The 16,816-nt window shown below is 37.7% G+C and overlaps 1 protein-coding gene across 3 annotated transcripts in view; it reads left to right on the forward strand.

Moving 5' to 3' along the window:
- Positions 1-16,816, forward strand: part of Skp2 (S-phase kinase associated protein 2) — a 49,407-nt gene that overhangs the window by 9,876 nt on the left and 22,715 nt on the right. For all 3 annotated transcript variants that reach the window (XR_010050437.1, XM_013152845.3, XM_003470170.5), the window contains exons 3-9: positions 2,466-2,577; positions 5,498-5,641; positions 7,044-7,178; positions 8,622-8,720; positions 9,295-9,425; positions 12,459-12,510; positions 12,639-12,746. Coding sequence is in view for 2 of the 3 variants with exons in the window: in XM_013152845.3 (XP_013008299.1) it covers positions 2,466-2,577; positions 5,498-5,641; positions 7,044-7,178; positions 8,622-8,720; positions 9,295-9,425; positions 12,459-12,510; positions 12,639-12,746 (781 nt within the window). In the remaining variant the exon portion in view is untranslated. The remainder of the gene's footprint in view (positions 1-2,465; positions 2,578-5,497; positions 5,642-7,043; positions 7,179-8,621; positions 8,721-9,294; positions 9,426-12,458; positions 12,511-12,638; positions 12,747-16,816) is intronic.

The raw sequence follows: 16,816 nt of genomic DNA on the forward strand, positions 1-16,816 counted from the left end.
GCTACTTATATTCCCCCATGCAAAGTGTCCGCGTGAGAGAGATCGCCAGATTCCAGCGGTCAGCGCACCAGTCCTCTCTCCCCATGTTCCCAGAATAAAGGCCTCTTTTGTTTTATACTCCTCAACTTTTGGAAGTATTTTTCATCCTCTGGAAATAATCCTTCAAGGATGATATTTTTTGCCAGCTCAAATACTAGAATCTCACCTATATATGCAAGAGACAGCAGAAGTCAGAGAATTAACAGTTAATGAGGAAAATTTGAGACAAACCTGTCTTTCGACTTTTTCTGACTTGGTGAGTAGGCAGGAACTGGTTTGAGAACCTTTGTCCTCCATCCACGTTGATTGTGGAAGAACTTTGGCAACAACTGAAAGATTGTCACACTGAGAAACCTGAGCACAACCTCCAGCTACCTTCACAGGTTGGGGCCCAACGACCATGTGGATAATCTGCCTTTATCTTTCTACTCATACTTTTCAGGGCCTTAGTCCTTTAATTTTGTTCCCTAAAGAGAAGGAGACGAGCATTGATTTAGCAACTGCTTATCTTCTCATTCTTCAGTAGAGAGCATCACATGTTCAGTAAATACATAAATGGATAACTGGGTTAGACTTTGTGCTCGTTCCTCAAAGTACAAAGAATGGTAAAAAAAAAAAAAAAAAAAAAAAAATTGTGGCTTCTGGTTCCTAAGCACTTGTGAACTAGTGGGAGCCTAGAGAGATGATCAAGGAAATAATGAGATCATAGTACAAAAGAGACTTGTCTTTGATGAGGTCATGAAAACATTTTGTAGGAGTTGGGGCTTTAATAATAATTTGAGTTAAACTAAAGAGCAGCCATAGGGAGGATGGAGCATGGAGGAGGCATTGAGATGTGATGCAAAATGACTCATTCTAAGAATTACAGAAAACCTCAAATGGCTGGAGTACATTTCTAGCTAAGGAGCCCAGAAAAAATGAGTTGGGTCCTGGCATGAAAGCTTTGAACTCCATGCGGAGTAGTACAGACTTCTGCTAAGCATCTAGGGTTCCTTTGGAAGGCTCTAATTGAGGGAAGAGTGTGGTTATCTCAGTCTCAGAAGATGCTGCTAGGGGCCGCAGCTATGATGTTTGTCACTCTCCTAAGCTGTGTATTATGTCCTCAGTCCCCTGCACAGTACTTGGTATGATATAGATGGTCTGTAGATACTGGTGTTTTTAAAGTGCATTTGCAGGGTAGGGGATATCACTAGAATTAGAACATCAATTGGGGGCAGAGAGACCAAAAAAGCGGGTTCTGAACTCATCAACCACTCTTCAGTATTTCTTTGGTGCTACCCATTTACTTGGCCGTTTTATAATATCCTGATTTTGTGGTCTTTTTGTAGATTCATAGGTAAGAGATTAATACTTGTTGAATAGCTACTTAAGACTTGCTATTCTAAGACTTAAGAAAAACAGTTTTCCTCCACCCACCTTTCTACCCTTCCGGTCTGTTCTGAATACAATAGCCAGAGTGAGCATTTTAAAACTTGAGTGAAATCCTATCACTTTGCTCAGAATCCTCTAGTTGTTGAAGTGAGAGCCCAAATCAGAGACACAGGAAGCCTGCAAGGCCCTGCTACTCTTGCCTTCCTCTGCCAGCTTCCTCCCAGCAGACATGCTGTGCCTGGCACCTAGAACACCCTCTGCATATTCATAGCTTGCTCTCGTACTGGCTTCAAGCCTCTGCTTAGTGATCACTGTCTTGGTGAGACCTCCCTGACCACCAATCATACATGCTTACCTATCCCTGCCCTCTCCATTCCCTTCCTTCCTTTGCTGAATTTTTCTGCATAACACTTGTCCTGTTTACCTTGTCACATAATGTCCCTGTTTCTTATGTGTGACTTGTGTCCTCTCTCACTGGCATGTATGCCCCATAATGGTGAAATACACATCTGTCTTAATTTTGTTTGCTGTTCTTTCCCAAATACCTGAAACAACAGTCCTGGGCACTGCCGTAGGGGCTCAGTACATATTTGTAGAATTAAGAACTGACTGCACCTTCTGATACTGCTTCTTGAGGTGCATAGATGACAGTGCGCTTTCTGTAACCCTGAAAGGAGAGGGAGGAAGACTTCGAGTCCACACCAGACAGAAATAAGGCCTTCCTTAGTGACCCAAAGTGTCACAGTTTCCTAATGGGCTGGGAGCTTGCTCTGTGTCCCTGTTAATGTCCTCCCTAGGCTGGCTGGTTTTGAAGGGAAGAATGATAACAAAAGGATTCCTGGTTTTTTCTTTTTGCTGCTAAGAAAATTAGGGACTCACTTCAGAGTATGTAAACAGTGGTTTGGACAATGAAGTTAATATGACTTCACTCAATTCACAATGAGGAATTTAATAATCTCCTTTTTATGTTAAATGGTATGTATTCTTTACATGCTTGGAGAGACTCAGTAGACCTGACAGGGACGATCATTCATGGGAAATTTTTCTCTACCCAGGTGTTTCATGGGACTCCCTCCCAGATGAGCTTCTCCTGGGGATTTTTTCTTGTCTGTGCCTCCCTGAGCTGCTGAGAGTGTCTGGTGTCTGTAAGAGGTGGTACTGCCTTGCGTAAGTACTTTTCAACCCTTTGGACATGTGAGAGAGGAAGGTTGTATAATCATTATAGTGTGGAAAGCTTAAAGAAATACATATATAGCATATATATTTGTGGAGGTTTCAGTCCATAATCAGCTGGCTCCAAGGCAAGGTGGCATGGCACTGGGGCAACCCTTCAAGGCAGCAGCCAGAGCAAAAAGAGGAAACAAGCCTCTTCTCCTCCTTTATGTCATACATAGATCACCCCCAACCCCCAGGGCAGGCATAGCACTCAAAAAACTTATGTATCCTTCTCTTTGCACAGGATGAAGATATTTACAAAGTAAGGATCCTGGCTCCCTGCTGAGTCTGTCAGTTAAATTTCTAAACTTCTCAAGTTGACACAATGTATCAATGATAACAGCCCCAAAGAAACTATCTTTCTTAATTAATATCCTCATTTCACAGCTGAGGAGAGGAGCTTCTGGAAAGTACAAACTCACCCAATTTCTGACAACTCCTTTAACCCACATTGAATTCAGCACCTGTTTGGGCCAAGCACTGTGCTCAGAGCAAACTGAGTTCTGGACAGCTGTGAAGACAGCTGTGTCCCACTGGAGCCCAGAGGGAGAAAAGACAGGGCTCTGATCTCAGATCCTTGTATGAACTCAGCCTCTGCCATGTAGGCTCTGATGACCTGAACAAGTTTCATTGACACTTGTGAGCCTCAGTCTTGTTTGTGAAATGGACATAATGGTGCCTTCCATGCAGGGCGGTTACAAGGATATAGTGTAAAGATGCTGGTGTAGTGCCTGACTCATAGGCATGGTGAGCACAAGGAAACCTTGTAGATTTTTTTTTTTTAGTTTTTGGAAGCACTTTTTGGGTATGGATAGTGAGCTAGGAAGGTAGTAACAGGCTAATGCAAGAAAAAAAGGTTTTTTTGTTTGTTTTTATTTTGTTTTACGGTATTGAGGTTGGAACCCAGGGTTTGTTGTGTATTAGGTATACCCATGGCCATACCCACACCCCCAAAACTGTTTTTAAGTTGCAATTTTTTGCCAACTCCACCCCCTTTTTAGCTGTACTCTATCCTCTGGTCAGTGTTTGCTTTGTTTGACGATCTTTCTGACTTCTCACTCCACGAGTCTAGATGTCTCGTGGAGACTGAAAGAGCTCCTTACTGTTCAGGCTGTGCTGGAAATGAGGTACTGTAGGGATCTGCAGGATTGGGCTTGTTTGCTTAGAAGACAAAGGTTTGCACACCTAGAATGCAAGTGTCAGCCAAGTTGTCCTTATTGCCACCCAAGAAACCCCAGTTTTTAATTTTCCTTTTCCACCAGCTATATATTTGTCTATTCCACGAAGAGTCTGCTTACTTTAAAAAAGTTTTTGTGTGTGTTATTTGTATATAAGGAATGCATAGTATTTGAATGTACATACAGTGACATATTTATCAAAGTGTATTAATATATCCATCGCTTCACATAGCTGCCCTTTTTGGTTAGAAAAACATGTAAAATATGTTCTTTTGGCAAAAATCACTAATAAGTGCAATATCAATAATTAATAGTCTTCATATAATACATTAGATCAGAAAGCTTGTTAATCCTATATATCTGCTGTTTTGACCTACATCTCCCCCACCAAGTCTATTACTTCTTATTTTAGTTGCCATAAATGTCAGTTAAAACTATGTGCCAGGGACTATGTTATCAGTTCAAAGTTCCTTACCATCTTAAGTGATAGTGTTTGTATTATCTCATTTTTACAGATGAAGATACTGCAGAGGCAAGCAGTATAGCAAGAATCTAAGGTCTGGCCAGCTCCATAGCTGAACCATAACTAGTTATGTGTAGCTGAGAACTCAGATAGCTCCTGAATACATCTTCCTGTGTATGCTAAAGATATGTATTTCAGAACATTCCCCAGATTGTTGCAGAATGCTGGGAAGATACTATTTGCTTCCTTACAATGATTAAGGAAACCATGAGATTTGTGATAACTGGAGCATGAGCTGGTATAATTTTCTCAGGAGTGGATCTTAGTGTGGGCAAGAAACTATAAAAAAGTGCAGTCTCTTAAACATGTCTATGTACAGTCTGCCTTTTTAGGAATAAGGGCCAAATCACACACTGATAATTACTCATTAACATGGTTATTTAAAAACTACGGTCACTTATTTTAAGCACTATAAAAAAGAAAATTCTGGTAGATCTAAATGTTTAGAATTTCCCTCATGTGCTTATACTGCACATTTTTTTTTTTTGTTCAGTTGAATTCAATTGTGGACATTAAAAGTCCCTTACTGTGCTGCTCTGCATTTTAGAACTTCCTTTTACTTTGGAAACACTATCCATAATCTAATTATTTTTCTTTGTTCCTTTCACCTACACATACATACATACACATATACACAAATATATGCATAAAGATGTGATTTAAAGTACTACAAAACAAAGCTGCACTGTGACTGAGTTTTCCTAGAAGATAACAGGTCTATAATAGCACTAAATTTTCTTCCTTCAATTATATTTGCATGTTATTTTTGGTAATTGAGGCCTGTCCATGCATAATAAAAATGGTAAGTAGGATTATTTGAGCAAGTTTTGAACCCACTCACCTAGTAATAATCAGTTAAGCAATTTGAATGATCAGTTTTAAATTTGTCATTGCTAAAAATCAAATTCTAGAATTTTATTCTCCAATTCTGGATCATTAGTAGTCCTAATTTTAGTACTAAACAATCTAAATGGGAAATATACAGAAAGATGGATGCTGATCCATGTTATGATCAAGCAATACAAAAAGCATAGTTGGTACATAGTCTACCTGAAAATGAATTTGCCTCAAGGAGATTAAGCAGCTATATCCTCCTAAAAAGCTATGATCTTGAAGACCTGTGGCATTCACTGTAACAGACTTACCAGGTCTAGCCTCTCTTGTCTTTTAGGTTTGACGAGTCTCTTTGGCAGACCCTAGACCTCACAGGTAGAAATCTGCACCCAGATGTGACTGGTCGTTTGCTGTCGCGAGGAGTGATTGCCTTCCGCTGCCCACGATCATTTATGGACCAGCCATTGGTTGAACATTTCAGGTACAAAAGAAAAATCTTTGGGAAAAAATGTTTATTTAAATCTTGAGACAGAAACAGATCAAAACTCCTTTTATTCATGATGCAACCTGATAGTCTGAGACAAGTCATCTGTACGGTATGAGGTGTTAATTGCATATTGCACAATGTGGCCCTTGGGTTGAACATGGCACAGTTTTCAGTGCCACTGTTCTCATTATATTTCAGGATTACTGTGGGCTCTTCCCCAGACCAAAACTGTTCTCCTAGGAGGCTGAGGGTGTGGCTCAGTGTTATAGCACTTGTCTGGCATGCACGAGACCCTCAGGTCAAGTTCTAGTCCCCTCCCCACAGTGTTCATTTAGCTCCTTGGGTCCTCAGCAAATGGGAATTGTGAATCTGACAAAGCAAAGCGGGCAGAACACTCAGCAGCAGGTGAGGACTGCCTCATCCTTTCCTGGCTGCTCATTTCTAGTAAATAAATAAGTGGGAGCTATGTAGTTTGGGGCTTTCTGTCCTATCATGGACAGAACTGCAACCTAAAACAAAAAGCCCTCTTTTTGTTTGTTTGATGGACTGTTTTGAGAAACTGTTTCTCCACTGCTGATAATTATACAGCATTAAGATTTAGCGCTAAATCATGATTGAGTGGCATAACTAATACTGAAAAGAAAAACAAGCTGAAGACAGCTAAGAGTAAAATAGCTCTCTCTCCTGTAAGACTTTTCTGCTGTTTCCATCATCAGAACCTTTTCTTCCCCTGTTGTTGTCTACTGCCATGGCTGGTGCCTCTTAGTCTCCTTTATACATGTGATTTCTTTGGTTCATACTACTATTTATTACTCTTTGCCTTTCTTTTCAGTGCTCACACTGTTGGATAAGCTGTGTCCTGTACACCCACCCTTATACTCAGGGCTCTCTAATCTTTGTCACTCAGCCTTCTCTTTCAAACTCACATTTCTAATTGCCTAAACATAACACCTGAATCTTGTCCAAGTATATCAGTGTTATCATATCTAAAATTAAAACTTGGTTTCCCTTTGAAACTCATTCGTCCGCTGTCTCCTCATTTTAGTACGTACCACCGCTGCTCACCCTCAACAGAAACCAGGAGTCACGATAGGCGACATCGCCTTATAGGTACATCCAGCTCACTCTCCTTAACTCTGTACCTGGGACTGTATTGATGGCAACATCTGTACTTGGCAAAAAATCCTCTCAAATTTTAAAAACCATTGAGAACAGGAATGGAAATTAGCTAGTAGCAGTTTGTTTTATGACCAGAACTATGTCCAGTCTTTGGAATGTGTATTTAGGTTCTTATTTGTAACTCACCTCTCACTGAGACGGAGTAGTGGTAAGACTTGAGATGGTTGTGCTCAGGTGAGACAGCTCATAGAGCCTCTTTCTTCTCGTCTGTGTGTAGCCCTTTCCGCGTACAGCACATGGACCTGTCGAACTCCGTTATAAATGTGAATACCCTCCTTGGCATTCTGTCTCGGTGCACCAAGTTGCAGAATCTAAGCCTGGAAGGCCTACAGCTTTCAGATCCCATTGTCAAGTGAGTAGCAGCCAGATTGTGTTACAAAGGTGGCTGTTGTATGTGTTAATTTTGTTCTATGTGACTGGGGTAGCATTCTGTCCATGACCAGGTAGACAAAGAAAATATTTCACACAGGATTCTAGCTTCTGAAAAACACTCTAGGATTCATCTTGAGGCAACAAAAGTTTGATTGCTAGCTGTATGCCAGGCCCTGTGCTAGGTACTAGAGATGAAAAGATGATCAGTGCACAGTCTGTACCTCATTCATGGGTGAGGCAGAGAATTACACTGCCAATATGTTTGTAAAACGCATTGGCAATTACGTGGCAACACATGGGGAGGTCTAATTAAATTACGAAGGGAAGCCTTAGAGGAAGTGAGTCACAAGTTGGGTATTAAAAACAGTCATAGACAGGAGATCTCTGAGGGATAGGTCACAGGAAGCACATAGGTAAAGCTGTTTGTTTGGTTCCAAATTTTTTAAGTAGCTAAAGTTGCTGATGTGGGAGACTCAGGGAAGGGGGTGACAAGAAGAGGGTCAGATGGCCTACTGTGCTGTGCTATACGGCATCCAGACTTCGGTGGGCTGCAAGCAAGATGAAGAGGGGGCCCTTAGAATAGATGAGACATGGCAAGGCTGAAATTTAGAAAATTAACTTGCAAGGCACTGTGGGGGTGGAGGTCAAGGGGACATGGAAGAAACTGGACTAGTTAGGATACCAGTTAGGAAACTGGACTAGCTAGGACACAAATGAGCGCACTCAGGTGAGTAAAGATGACACCCGAGAGAAGAATAGCACCTTTATTGAACATTAATTATGTGTCATACATTATTACTTAAATGTATTCTCCTTTAATTCCAATAGCAACCCCTTTTTATAGATGTGAAAAGTGATACAGAGGGTGGCTGAATAATTTGTTCAAAATCACACAGGTAGCCAAACCAAGATTTTCATGGCATTACAATATGTTTCCAGAACTCCAGAGTAATGGCTCTTAATCACTATGTTTCCCTACATAGGATATTTAGGAGTATAATAGAGGAGACAGCAAATTTAAGAAATGTATAATTAAATGAGCCTCATAACTTCACAAATAGAAATTTGTTTATAAGCTAATTCCAATTATGGATAAATAAGATATATGACTATTTCATGATCTTTTTAATTTAAAAAGTACATTGATTAGTGTTTCTTGTGCTAGACTGTGCTATGTCCTTTATTACATTATATGCTTTAATATTAGTATCCCTACCAAGAAGATAACTTCTATTGTCATTTTACAGATGAGTCAACTGAAAAGCCCTGCTTAGTGTCACAAAAATAATATAATACAAATTTTAAACTCACTGCTAACTTAGAAGGCCTCTTAATTACAATTATAGCCTGCTTTCCTCTAAAACCTGTTAACTGAATGAGAGAGCTTATCTGTATTCCTGTGGCTTTTTTTTTTTTTTTCTAGTAATCTTGCACAGAACTCAAATTTAGTGCGACTAAACCTTTGTGGGTGTTCTGGATTTTCAGACTCTGCTCTAAAGACTTTGCTAAGCAGCTGTTCCAGGTAAGAAAGATTCCAGACTTGATTGTAAAGCTTTTAAATCAAATGCAATGATCGTTCCCATCTGAATAGAATTGGATCAATTATTGAGATATTTGTAACTCTCTACTTTCTTGTCTTGGATAATGTAGTATCGTTTTTTTTCTAGAAAGTTTCTGTCTGAATTCTGGAGGCAAATCAATTTCATTTGTAATAGAGGGATATATGAAGACTGATTTTTTTTTTTTATTTAGTAATACTAAAGTAAGAAAAATGTAGAAATGTGTTTATCATAGTGTAGTTGAAGGAAATCTAACTCTAATGTGAGATCTTCCCCCCCACTATATCTATAGATCTAACTTGTAGTCTTTGACCCCATATAGTAAATTATAAGTATAAATCATAATATATGTGGGTGAGTGCCTTAATACCTATATATTATGAAATGTCAGTACATAAAGGGTACAAAGCTACAGAATAGCAACGTTCTATGTATAAAATAGCAAGGAACCTTAGGTTTTGTATTTTGTTTGCAACTTAAGACAAACTCATTCTGATTGATGGGTTCATGTTTCTCTGTTATCTCTCTTTCATGCAGGCTGGATGAGCTGAATCTGTCCTGGTGCTTTGATTTCACTGAAAAGCATGTGCAAGTGGCTGTAACACATGTGTCAGAAACAGTCACCCAGCTGAATCTCAGTGGCTATAGAAAGAATCTCCAGAAGTCAGGTGAGAGTTTCCAGGCCAGAGCTGTGGAAGCTTTAACAATAATAACAGATTTCATTTATTGAGCATCTTTTAAGTTGCCAAATGTGTTGACTGTCTTTAGTCCAGTGCATGTATTATTATTTCCATAAGGGGAACTGCTGATCAGAAGTTAGGTAAAGGTAGACAATCACTGACCTAGAATCAAGATTTGAGTGTAGACTAGACTAGAAGGTAAAAACTTTATTTATAGGAAGAACACCTTTAATCAAAACATTAATATAAAAAATAGGTTAAAAAAATAACTGGCCCTCTGAAACCATGTGTTTTGCATGCGTGAATTCAGCCAACAATGGAACAGAAGTATTCTGGAAACACTGAATATGTAGACTTTCTTGTCATTATTCCCCAAACAGTCCAGTATGACTACTTACATAGCATTTACATTACATTCATTATTATAAGTAATCTAGAGATGATTTAAAGTACACAGGAGGGTGGGTATAGATTATATGCCAGTTCCACATAGTTTTATATTAGGTATTGAGCATCCTTGGGTTTACATATCCAAGGGGTGTTCTGCAGTCAGTTTCCCTTAACACTGGAATGTTTTTCTCAAGGTCATATTTAACAATGTTGGGAGACATTTTTGACTGTTGCAGTCAGAGGAGTGGTGCTGGCACGTAATAGGTACAAATCAGGAATGCTGCTGAACATATTATAAAGTAGCAGAATCACACACACACACAATCTAGTCCAAAGCATGAACAGTAAAAATCCGTGTTATAAACGCTGGGTGTGTGTGTGTGTTTATCTTTTGATTGGTCTAAAAGGGCCATGAAGTTGTTTAAATGAACATAGCATCTGAAATAGGGATCTAAGTAGCAGATCTGCTTTATTTGGTATGTGTATACCATTGAGGGAATCTTGTGCAAACATTGATGGTTGCAAATGGAAGGACTTTTTTAACAGTTTCATGTTACAGTATCAAGCTGATATTCAGTCTAGGATGCACAAAACCTCATCTAGTGATGCATATCAAGCAGGTCTCAATGTCCTGATGTTCAATTGAGTATTCATTGAGAAAGTTTTCATTTATTTCATAGCTTTGAAAGATAGGATTCAAATATTTGCAAGTGCTTCCTAAATGTTACTTAGTATTTGAAAACTACATCTCCAGGACTTTGAAATATATCAAGCTGTAGAAAGTAGTGACTACAATTTCATGAATGGCCAGAGATTTGAGTTTGTTGATTTTGCAAGGACTCAAGTTTAAATGATGCCATGCCCAATTCCTGCTTTGTCAGACAAAAGGAACATTCTCTTTAGAGGCCTGTAAAAGCTGCAATCGTATCTTGATTTCTTCCTCTCCCTTCTGTACACAATATTTCTATCCAACATTTTTTTCCTTTATATACACTATTTTAAAACTGATCATGGTATTATACTTCCTCAAAAATACAAAGTATTTTTTAAATAATGAAAAACAAATCACCAATCTAACATACCTTTTTCCAATACAAGTTTTTCTTTTAAATGGGACATAATGTGCAAAATGCTACTTTATAATAGCTTGTTATTTCCCCCAGAGAACCTCATTTTCAGTAGCTATCCTCTATCATCATCAGCTATGTGATATTTCGTCAAACAGATGTGGAATAATTATATTAAATCAGTAATTTACACAATTAGAGTCCTTTCTGACAGCCACTTACACCTTCAGACATTTGTAAAATTTGGTGGTTGGGTATGGTTTGGTTTTGCTTTGTTTCTTTGTTATATTTTGGTTTTGGTTTTTCTTGCTATGCAGTTCAGCCTTACATTTTAGTTACTAACGTATGTAGCCCGTGCTGGCCTCCTGCCTCAGCCTCCCAAGTGCTGGGATTGTAAATGTGTGCTACTGTCACTGTGGTCAGTTGAAATTTGTTGTTTTAAATAAATTATTTATTCTGCTTAGAAGTAGCTCAGTCTATGTAACTTCCAAATTGTGAAAAGTTATTTATAATTTCCAGTATGTTTGCTAACAGCAGTTAATATTTCAGTGTATTTCCTTTTAGACTTTTTCTGTGAGTCTGTATGTAAATATGAATTTGTATTTTGATTAAATTTGAGATTCTAGTGCACTACATATATTTCATGTTGTTTCATTTTCAGTGTAAGGTGTCTCTTAAACCTAGGACTTCATGCATGCCAGGGAGACACTGTAGCACTAAGCTATGCCTCCTATGATAACAACTGTTAGCACTGTAATTCCTGAAATGGGTTAACAAATTTAACTAAAAGATGGACTCTACTTATAATTGTTGCTACAGTGGTTATGCTTGTGCACATCTGTATTTTTCTATAAGTAAAATTATTGAATTAATGGGCCCAGTGTGCAGTGCCCTCAATATTTGTTTAAGAAATCAGTATGCTGTCAAAAAAAAATTCACATTGTCTCCTAAAAGGCTGCACATAAAATTAAATAGCCACTTGCGATGTACAGTGGGTGGACCTGCTTAACTACATTTCATCTATTTGTGGTGTTAGAATATAATTCTTTTCAGTTGGTAGCTGAAAAGTAGTATTTCTAAGTTCACTTAGTATCTCTTACTCTGTTTTTATTATCTTGTATGTTGTAAGTTATCCATTCATGTTCATTGTCTTTTCTATTGTTTATCTTTTTCCTCAATATGACTGTTAACCTTAACTTATATGGCAAATGATCAGTTTTCTGATAATTTTGTAATTGTCCTATTTTAACATGGTAGAATTTTCAGACTTTTATGTAGTAGTTTATAAGTATTCTTTATGCATGTTTATGTTTAGATACCTTACCTATCCTAAGATTCAATAAATAACTGCCTGATTTACATTTACAACTTTTTAAGATATATGGAATATATTAGGATATGTTAGAGTTGGAGAAATATTTTTTTCCAGCTGTGATAGCAACATGTTTTTAATAGACCCGAAATTCCCTATTGTAGTGTAGTGTTAAAGGATAATGGTGTTGGCAAATACTCTTGTCCTGTTCCTCATTTAATAGTGACCATTATGTTTGCTTGTTTTTCCTAGATGTCTCTACCTTAATTAGAAGATGCCCCAACCTTGTCCATCTAGACTTAAGGTATTCTTTGTTTCAGATAAAAACTTGCTTGCTCATTAAATGGTGAAAGAATCTTAGCGTTGAACTGAAGAGACTAAGCGGTAGTGTTCTAGTGGGTAGTTCTGAATATCTTTTCTTCTCTGTTACAGTGATAGTATCATGTTGAAGAATGATTGCTTTCCAGAATTTCTCCAGCTCAACTACCTCCAACACTTGTCACTCAGTCGGTGCTATGATATAATACCTGAAACACTACTGTAAGTATGTTTTGCTTTTAATGCTTGTGGAAGGCAAGGACCAAAAGACATACCCACCTGATGTTAACATTCATTATTATTAGTAGCAGACATTGAGAGCATGTGTATTATTAATCTTGTATATTACTAATGTGAATCAAAAACTAGTTAGGAAAGACCAGCAAGAGAAAAAAAAACAAGCTTTTCATTCAAAACTGTTTGGTAAAAGTAAGTTAACTGATTATTGCCTACATATTATTATTTTGCTGTCCATATTTTTAAAGTAGTAAAATGTCATACTGTGCTAATATCTGTGAAACACTTCCAAAGAAGTACAAGATAGTTTTGAGAGTACTCATTGTATAATTAGGAAGGCCAATCCAATGTGATTATTGTTTTATTTTGTTTTCCAAATCAGCTCTAGTTGATTCCAAAAGTCTTTATCTGGCCTTAGAGGAAAAGTTCTGTAATCTAGTGATGTCTCAGTTGCTTAAGAAATATGAAGAATCAAAACACATAGGTGATATATGTTGTTAAGAACCAAATATACAAAATAGATCAAATGAACCCTCAAATGTAGTTCATTTGAGGGTTCATTTGATCTGTTCATCAGTTCCCACAGGATCGAAGAGTACGAAGCAAAAAAGTCTAATCCATCTTTCTCTTAAAAAAGTGCTTTTCCCAAGGCATCCTGGGAATAATATTATCTCTTTATTTTTTTAAAAATGTTTCCTTTATTTCACTCCAAGTGCTGAATTAGTCTACTTCTGATTGTTAGTCTATAGCAATTTCATGAAAAACCACAAGAGGTCAGTATTTTGCACTTGGTCCAGTGCCCGTTTTCACGATGACCAGTGTGCACAGTAAAGCTGCCATACTCACTTAGCTCACTGTCTGAATGTCAGTCATTTAATTTCAGCTTCCCACCTAAGAAGAGTGGATAATTTGAGCAAATTATTTGTTTAATTCCCAATTTAATGATTTTATGAATTAGTTTCAAAAATTAATGAATAAAGCAGATACTTTAACTGTACAAGATTAAAAGAATTGGGTAATTATGTGATTAATCATTTTTAAACTCAGGATTTAGGGCCTCAGCTGGAAAATCCCTGTCTAAACAGAATACTAGTGTTTATTTGTGTGGCTTTCAAAGGTTGGGCTCTAAATTGATAACTATGAAACTCTTATTAAGATTTCTGTCCTTCTATTTTCCTAGCATGCAGAATTCCTAGGATCCTCTAGTATTTATCCAAAAACATTTCTCCGTCATCTGTTCTTTCCTGTCATTACCATCTGGATACCTGCTTTGCCTGGGCAGTTTCTCAGGAAAGGTTGTGTCTGAATTACTTTTCCATTGCTGAGACACAGTACCTGACATTTAAACGTAAAGGAGGAAACAGGTCTTTTGTCTCACTTTTAGTGCATAGTTTGCTGTCTCCAAGGCAGGAAGGCACGGTAGAAAGGTTTAGCAGTCAGGAAACAGAATGAAGGGAGGAGCCAGGAAGAGACTTCTAGGTCATGCCCCTAGTAACTCTCCATTTCCAACAGCAAGTCAGCTATAAGTGCTCCCATAATCCAGATCCCTTCTAAATACGTGAGGCTTTGGGATCATTTAAATCTAAATCTAAATCATTCTGTTGATTGAGATTGTTTTTTTCTGAAGAGAATACAACCCAAGTGTCTTCTTCATGCACAAAAAAAGAAGCTAACTGGGTAATATCCCAAGTTCTTTCCTTTAAGCTGAGATGAGGGGATACTTTTGTTGTTGTTGTCTTTGAGACAAGGTCTTGCTATGCAGTTCTGCCTGGTGCTGAGCTCAGTGTTAGCCCAGGTTGGTCTTGAACTCGCAATGATCTTCCTGCCTCAGCCTCCTGAGTGCTGACATTACAAGGGTGCACCACCACACCCAGCAAGAGACTTTTGAGCTCTCATATTTTAATAATTTGCATCCAATGGTATAACACTAAAACCTGCATCCCCGCAGGAACTATAGAACTGATAGTTAAGAGCTTGGGCCGGAAGTCATAGACCTAGGTATGAACTTTCTTTACATTATTACTTGTCGGAATTTAATCTTAGAAGAGAAACAGGGATATCAAGGGCTTAAGTGGTGTATTCCAGGTAAGCAGAAGGACAGAATAGGAAAAAGAAGAAAGATACTGTCCTTAAACTGTAAGGTAAAATAATGTTTCTTTAAATACCATGTATTAATAGTATGATTTGTACTCTAAATCCTTTAAGATAAGCCTATTATTGGTGCCCTATCCAGGAGTCTCCCAAAATAAAATGTCTTTTGCTATAATTTCAGTCATTCTTGCAGCTGTCATACTTGAAACTCAGAAGTTGCAGGGTGTCTCATTTCTAGAGAGACAGTCACCTATGCTACAGAAGTGAAGGCTGGTTGGGGGATTTAGCTCAGTGGCATGAACGCCTGCCTGGCAGGTATGAGGTCCTAAGTTCGATCCCTGGCACAAAATAAAACAAAACAAAGTGAAGGCTACTTATTTCTGAAATTGGCAAATAAAATTTTAGGTCTTCTGTAATAGTAATTTTTGTAATACTTGAGAAACTAGTGCCCCCCCCAGTACCCCACTATATTTATTTCCTTATCCTTAATTGATCTTGGGGAAAGTTTGCTGTTCTAAGATTAAGAGACATAAATTTCTATTAGAATCTGTACTTGAGGCATTTCACATTTTATAAAGGAAATGTGATACAGATGAGGTGAGAAATAAACCTGAGTTTAGTAAACCTGAGTTTACTAAACTGAATAAATATCAAGACATGATTGTATTAGAATGACTTCTAAATTCTTCATTTCTCTTTACTGTCTCTGTTTGGTTTCCCTCTCTTCCACTGTAATGTCAAATACATTTTTACATGGTTGTTTTGGTCTGAAAATTTTAAAGATTTTTTCCACTCCTTGACTGGTCAGCCTGCCTTACATGGCTTCCTTCTCATAAAACTCTAGAGTGTGCCAAGACTTCCTTGTTTACCAAGAAAGCTCTTTGCCAACGCTGCTGTAGGAACATTTCCTTCTCTGCTGTCTGCCATTCTTTCTTCTTTTCTAACTACCACCTACAGTTTCTTCCTTTAAATATTATCCACCATAGAATGAATCACAATTTATTGGCTTGGGATATTCCAGAACCAGAATTGTAATAGTTATGACCAATACTCTGCTGTCATCTTCAGTGATGATAAGTATAAACATCTATGAATTGGAATCTTGCTTTTATATTTTGTTGCAAGAGTCCAGAAATTACTTTGAGAATAGCAAGTTATTCTACTTGATTTTCTTTTGTTATGTTAGGATCTCCAAATGTTCTTGTCCCTTTTAAAGAAGCATATTTATTTTACTTAAACAATACTTCTGTTTTCCAAATTCCTCTACATCTTTTGTTCTACTAACATACATTAAACATCTTTAGTGCTTAGGATATTTTGTGGGATGTAGAACAAATACATTTACAAGGGTAATGGGAAAACTAGATGAGCAAGTAAAGTTTGTAAGTCTTAAGGCCTACAGTACTGTCTGGGTTGCCTAAATACACAAAAATCAATGGTTTTAGAACACGTGAGTACGATAATCAGAACAGCGCTTTAGGAGGATGCCTCAAACACTGGTGTGTGGAATGGACTGGAAAGAAAGATGGGAGGACATCTTTCTTTCCAGTTATAATACAAGTTTGACAATGATGATAGAGTAAAAAATAATGGATGCATCTAACACTAGGTCATTGATGTGTTCATTATTATATGGTGGGAATTTTCTGAAATTCCAAAATAAGTGTTCCTCTTCCTGAGACTTTGTACTGTTTCCCAACCTCTGGAACAAAGACAAATCAGAGACCAATGAATTTCTAGGCACATAGGTCTGTGTTTAAAAAAAAAAAAAAAATTCTCAAAACCAAACAAACTTTGGGTAAATAAGCTCTCTTTTTTTGTGACAACCATTTACACAGCTGTATTTCACCTAAAGCGAAATATCTAAGAAAAGGACTGCCTATGACATGAAAAAATGGTAATAAGTCAGAGGTAAAGAGCTGCTGCCCCCTATGCATAAAGGGATATGATTTGGCACCCCTACA

Source organism: Cavia porcellus, unplaced genomic scaffold (genome assembly GCF_034190915.1).
Source record: "Cavia porcellus strain 051 isolate PalLab524CR breed Dunkin Hartley unplaced genomic scaffold, mCavPor4.1 scaffold_11, whole genome shotgun sequence".
Taxonomy (NCBI): Eukaryota; Metazoa; Chordata; class Mammalia; order Rodentia; family Caviidae; genus Cavia; species Cavia porcellus.